Source organism: Phaethon aethereus (genome assembly GCF_964289735.1).
Source record: "Phaethon aethereus genome assembly, chromosome: 21".
Classification (NCBI taxonomy): domain Eukaryota; kingdom Metazoa; phylum Chordata; class Aves; order Phaethontiformes; family Phaethontidae; genus Phaethon; species Phaethon aethereus.
Window position 1 is genome coordinate 7,493,414 of NC_138597.1, and position 6,000 is coordinate 7,499,413.

Sequence of the window (6,000 nt, forward strand, 5' to 3'; positions counted from 1 at the left end):
CCCAGTATATTTCATTTATTTGTTTGTTCTTCCTTATCTGACCAGATGCCCTCTGCTGAAGACTCTAATGCGTTCTTTTCCAAATGTTTTCAGCCTGTTGTCCTGTTCACCAGTTTCATGTTTGAAGAAAACCTACTTCTTAAATTTCCAGTGCTTTGCATTCTTTACAATTTCAAACTGGTCTGTAGAGCTGCTGATTGATGCTGTTCTAGAATGAGTATGTGGGTCTAATCAGATGTTTAATAAAGCTGATTCTAAAGTATTGTGTTTGGAAAGGGAATTTTAATAATGGATTTATGACTTCTTTCTTAGATACTGTCTGAAGTACTGCAGATAGTGGGATGCCATGTTGGCAAGCAGAGGCTGTTGCATACTGTCCAGAGGCTTTCATAATTAAATGCACAAGATTGTCATATTCTAGCCTATGTGCTTCTATTAGTTTTCCCCCTTTGTTGCTACACACAAAGCTAAACTGCCCTGAAAGAAAGGCAATACTGTTTCAAAGCTTCTTTCATAAAGTGCCTGGTCATCTTAGGTCAACCCTCAGGATTAGCTAGTTGGTCAGGGAATTTCTTTTGTACAAATGTTACTTGATTAAATTTGTGATTGTAAAAATGAACTCTGTAACTAGCAATCCACTGAGTCTACTCCAGTGGCAGTAAATTCACTGTTGCAGGGTCTTTCTCTTGCTGCATTCTTGGGAAGCAGATGTTCAAGTAACTGTATTTGGAGATTTCATTGTGGATATTTGTGTGCTTAGGTGCTCAAGCTTGAATTTTGTAAGGTGTTACCTATGTATCATAGATCCAGAGCTCACAACCTATTCCCTCTTTCTCAGGAGCCCAGCATATATGAAGTGAATAGCTGAATGGAAACGGAAGTGTGAAGTGCTTCAGTTGTTGTTGTTTATTGTATTGTTGTTATGTGTGACACCAAAGAACTGCAAAGCGTTCGTGCTTTACAGGTTCTAACTGACAACAAAACTGCAAATACCAAGTGTATGAGCACCTATAGCAGGAAGCTTTATGAACATCACCTCTTAAAAGAAATTCTCTCTTTTTTTATATCCATTGATTTATAAGTCTTCCCCTGGATTTTTTGTGCATCCAATATGCTTTGTGCTTGACTCTTTCACAGTATTTATCTTATGTGTAACATTAGCAGCCCTTGCTGACAGCAAAATACCTGTTTCTTATTTGTAAACTGGTGTTACAAACCAACAGTCATTTATTATATGCTTCTTTTTGGGCCCTGTAAGTATGCATGTTGCCTAACTGGAAGGGCAGAAGAAACTTTTTATCAGTTGCTTCAAAATTTCCAGTCATATTGCTGGGATAAAACTGGGATAAAACATTAGTGTTAAGTATTTGTATGTTCAGAGACTTTTTTCCTGTTTATTGTTGCTGCTGTACAACTTCATATACATACATGTATAAGTATGTATTGTAAGTTAAGACTTAAGTCTGTAAGGTATTTTGTTGTTACTTGAAGAAAAAGTACAGCAACAATAATAGTATTTGCAATTAATAAAACTAAAACAGTCCTTTTATTTGTTTTCAGAGATATAATAAAGCGAATAGATCAGTCAGAATTCGAAGGATTTGAATACATTAATCCATTGTTGCTGTCAACAGAAGAAACAGTATGAAGGAATGACATCTTCGTTGTGGACAATGTGAATGACCTTTAAATTTATCCTTAACTACAGTATATGCATGCAAGGCTGGGGAACTGTAAGATTTTGGATGGAGACCAATGATTTAAAAAAAAAAAAAAGAATTGCTGCTGAAAATCAAAGAAGAGAAATAATGATTTTGGTGGGTGTCTTCTGCCACTTAGTGATTCTTGAGTTCTGGGCACTCACACAACTGGCTTCATTAATGAAGGAATTTGCATTTTGTGCCTGTTTCATGAAGGATTGATATGTTCATTGCATTCCTGGAAACAGAGATTCTGAACAACCTTGAGACCTACACACTTTCTACAAACATTTGATGCAATGAGCTACCATTTGAAGAATATTACAGTGTAACATCCTGAAGAATAAAGTATATTACGGTGGTGTTGAAGCTTATTTTTGATGCCTTTTTTCACAAGTGGTACCTGTCTAAACGTCTCAGATATATTTAAAAGGAGTTGTGTTTTATTAGCAATCAAAACATAAATTTGGGTACAAGATTTAAGTGCCTAAATGGATAAACTGCATTGAAGAATTATTACATATTTGGAACGTTCTTAAACCTGGTAAGTTCTGCTTGTTAATATTAAGTAACCATTTACATATGTAAAACACACGGTTCACAGCTGCAGCCTAATGTTCATTTGCATCTTTATAGAATTTGAAATGCAGAGTGACTCAGCAATATTAATTCCAAATCAGAATTTGCAGTACCAATTTCAAAATCCGTTGTTTTAAACGCCAAATTTACCAAAATGTATAGATTGAAGAAAACTAAATTTGCACACAGAAGATTTCGGAAAAGACTTAAGCAGTGCCTAGACCTACAATGATGTTGTGTATTAGATTTTTTGAAAAGTATTTTTATCAACAATACAAATATTCAGAAATAGAGCAAAAGCATAATAAAGCATAGCCTTAAAGTTTAAGTAGTAAATCTAGAATAACCATAATATAAAATACACTTTCCTGATAAAGCACACCTCCTACTTACGATAAACTGTCTGCTTACAATTACTGAGTGTATATTAATAACTAATCATTCTACATGAGAGAATGGGATGCTTTAGTAAAATTATTTGCATCAAAGTAGTAAATTTTTTTAATGGAAGAAATACCTAAGAAATGAGATAAAGCAAAAAATAACTATCCAATACCTTCTCATGGAAACTGGGGGGGGGAGGTGGGTGTCGGGGGGCAGGGAAAGGGTATATTACATCCAAAAGGTTAATGATTTATCAGCTTGGAAAAGCTCATGTCGCTACATCTGAGGATTAGTAAGTGTGCTCGCTATCTGAAATTTCAGGTGCTTGTGAAGATTTACCTGCCTCTGTAAGTAACAGCAGCAGAGGCAGTATTTCCATTTGCTAGATGCGGTTTAACAATATTGCGTGGGTTGTAGAGATGGGGGGGAGGGAATCATTTGGGAGGGAAGAATGAGAAACCCTGTGCCATGACATCTCACCTAATTTGGTGTAAAATGCAGGATAAATTGCAACCCTTTCATGTTCTTTAACATATGGTTTTCTCAGGGTACAGCATTGCATTAGGTGCTGAACGTGACATCTTTCAGATTCACATCCAAGTCATGAGGTGCTAGGACGAGACTGCCAAAATATTGTTTAAAGTTTTCAATTAATCATTGATTATCAATCTACATTTTGTATCCCCTCATTAGCCACAATTATGCAGACTTGTGGTTATTTAGTTATATTAATCCCATTCAGATTTAAGTTGTGGGTTTCTCTCTGTTGGACTGTAGCTTTTCATATTAAGCAAAATGTGTTTTAATCAGCACTAAATAATTTAAGTAGTAAGAAGTATTTGCCTCAAATGCCTGGACTTAGATACTTTATTATCTACTAAAGGAAACATACCTTTTTAATGTAATCTGTCATTTTTTAAATTACTCTTTTTTTTTTTTTTTTTCCCCCCTTGTCCCTGGCAATTACTTTATTTACCCGGAGTAATTTTTCTTTCAGTGTTTTCAACTCCCCTGGTAATAAAACTAATCAATAGTTATCAGAGTGACTGCAGGCAGCTCATGAATGGATATATGACAGATTAAGCTGTTCTTTGACATGCCAGGGCATAGGACTTTAAAATGAAATATTAGAAATGTGGGTTGGGGTTTTCTTTTTAATCTTTTTTTTCCTAGGTTTCAGAACATTTTGGGAGGGAGGGAAGGAAGAACAGAAAGACACATTTGCTAAACAAATATTGTAAAGACTACTTGATTTTAAATATTTACAGGCATTTACAATGTTGCTGTGTTGCCAAATAGTTTGCTGGATACAAGTTTGGTTGCTCATGTGCAAGTGTTTGAATAATGTTCTGTTCATGATGAAGGGGAAATTTTTTATATAAAGTACTTCTTTTATAAATAAAAGAAAATGAAGGATGTAATTAAATGTGTGGTTTGGAAAAAATCCTAATATATTACAAATGGATCTGGTAATAATATATAGTTGTCTTATTTGAAATAGTAAATGAAAATTCTAGCTAATTTAATGATTGTAAAACAGTAAATATGTTCTTGTAGTTTTGTATAATTAATTAGTTGGGATCTTTGCTGACCAGTTTTAATTGTGCAGAAGATGGTATACTAATCCATAACAGCTAAGATCATTTATATTCTTGCACATCTATTAAAGACTTTAATGAAAAAGTTAATAGACTGTTATTATTTGTCAGTAAAGTGAGCTATGTCCAACTTGCACTTTTCAAACAGACCCTATTGTAAATTAAATATATAGGACTCTTCCTACAGTTTGATACTGTATTTTATGTTTATTCGGTATCTTTGGATCGCACCTGAACTGTATGTTTTTGAGGTCCAGGGCAGAGGTTTGAGATGAACGAACTTCAGTATCAGAATGGTTTTCTATCTGAGCTGCACTCTTATTCACTGTATTTGAAGGCAGTTGTGATCAAAATAGCTGAAACAGGCACAACTGTACTACTCTTGCACATAGCCCTTCGACAGGAAACGAATTTGAACTGTAAGGCTGTGACTGGAGATGTGGTGTACTGCATGAATAGGACACCCTGTTCAGTAAACCATTAACTGTACACTTGGGGAAATTAACCCACTTCAGTTTACTTCATCCCTCCCATCTGTTGTTACTGAACTATCACTAAGTGTCACTTAGCAACCTTTTCCATGAATGACACTTTTCTCAAGCCTACAAACTGTTTACCTGCTGCTGTTAAGAAGTTACCAAAATGGTAGATGAGTCTTCTGAACACCTTCTAATGAAAACCCACTCTCAGCTGCTCTTTATTCTCAAACATTGATGGTTTCTAAAGGGGAGGGTTGGAACTGACCAACTATATTAAATCTTGTGAAACTAGCAGGAGAAATGTACTTTCTGGAGTCCAGTTAGTTGAGACTAGTCATGTTAATCAAGTGGATAGTGACTTTGAAACTTACAAACTAAGGTTATGAATTTATCTGTGTTCCTTCTGAAAGATAAAGAAAACAAACACACTCTTTATTTGCTGTGTTGTGTTTTCTTTTAACATATGATTGTACAGTTAATTCTGTGAGTATATAGTGTATATATATACTTAGCATATTTCATTATTTTAATATCTATGCTTGAATGAAGCTTTTAATTAAGTTTATTTTCACAGATTACCTGTTTAGGAAAAAAGTTAGTAAACTTTTGGACTAGATGAAATAATAGTTATCTTTTGTTCAGCTGCTTTATTCTGTACTTAGAGATTCAGAACAACTGTGGTGCATCGGACAAGACAGGTTCTTCAGGGATTTGCAGCACTGCAGTTTTTCGGAAGTACTGAATTCCAGGAGTGCCAAGACTGATTTCCATGTGGGTCCCTGGGGTATGCTGTAGCACCATTTTCAGAACTAAAACTATTTTACATGCATTTTTACATGCAGGACATAAAATAAAAAGACCCCAAACAGGCATGTGGCACTTCACCTTCTGTTGAGTTACTGGTTTGTGATCCTTAAGCAAGTCTGAGACAAGGATGTGCTTCCTTTACACACTTTTTTTTTTCCTTTTCCTTTGAGAAAGGTTCATCCATGGCCTTGTTCCTTTGCTCTTCTTTCTTGTGGATTTACCACATTACATCATCTGCACTTTCAGACAAGCATCTAGCAAGATGGCCATCAATATCCAATTGTGACAGTCTGCAAATACAGAGAATTTATTCAGTGAGAAACAAAGGTGAATCCTTTTATTTACACTATTATTCACTTTCACACTCTCATTTCCTAAGCAATTGCAGGAGGTGTTCCAGTAGCTTAATGGGTAAGTCATTCCTATGCTCAGAAGCACTGCAAAATCTGCCAC

General features: G+C 35.1%; 1 protein-coding gene across 1 annotated transcript in view; it reads left to right on the forward strand.

Annotated features, from left to right (window-relative positions):
• Window positions 1-2,053, forward strand: part of PRKCZ (protein kinase C zeta) — a gene marked incomplete at its 5' end in the record, with an annotated part of 65,213 nt that extends 63,160 nt beyond the window's left edge. Inside the window, one exon of the mRNA XM_082009402.1 lies at window positions 1,561-2,053. Coding sequence (XP_081865528.1) covers window positions 1,561-1,648 — 88 coding nt within the window. The 3' untranslated portion in view covers window positions 1,649-2,053. The remainder of the gene's footprint in view (window positions 1-1,560) is intronic.
• Between the last annotated feature and the right edge of the window lie 3,947 nt (window positions 2,054-6,000).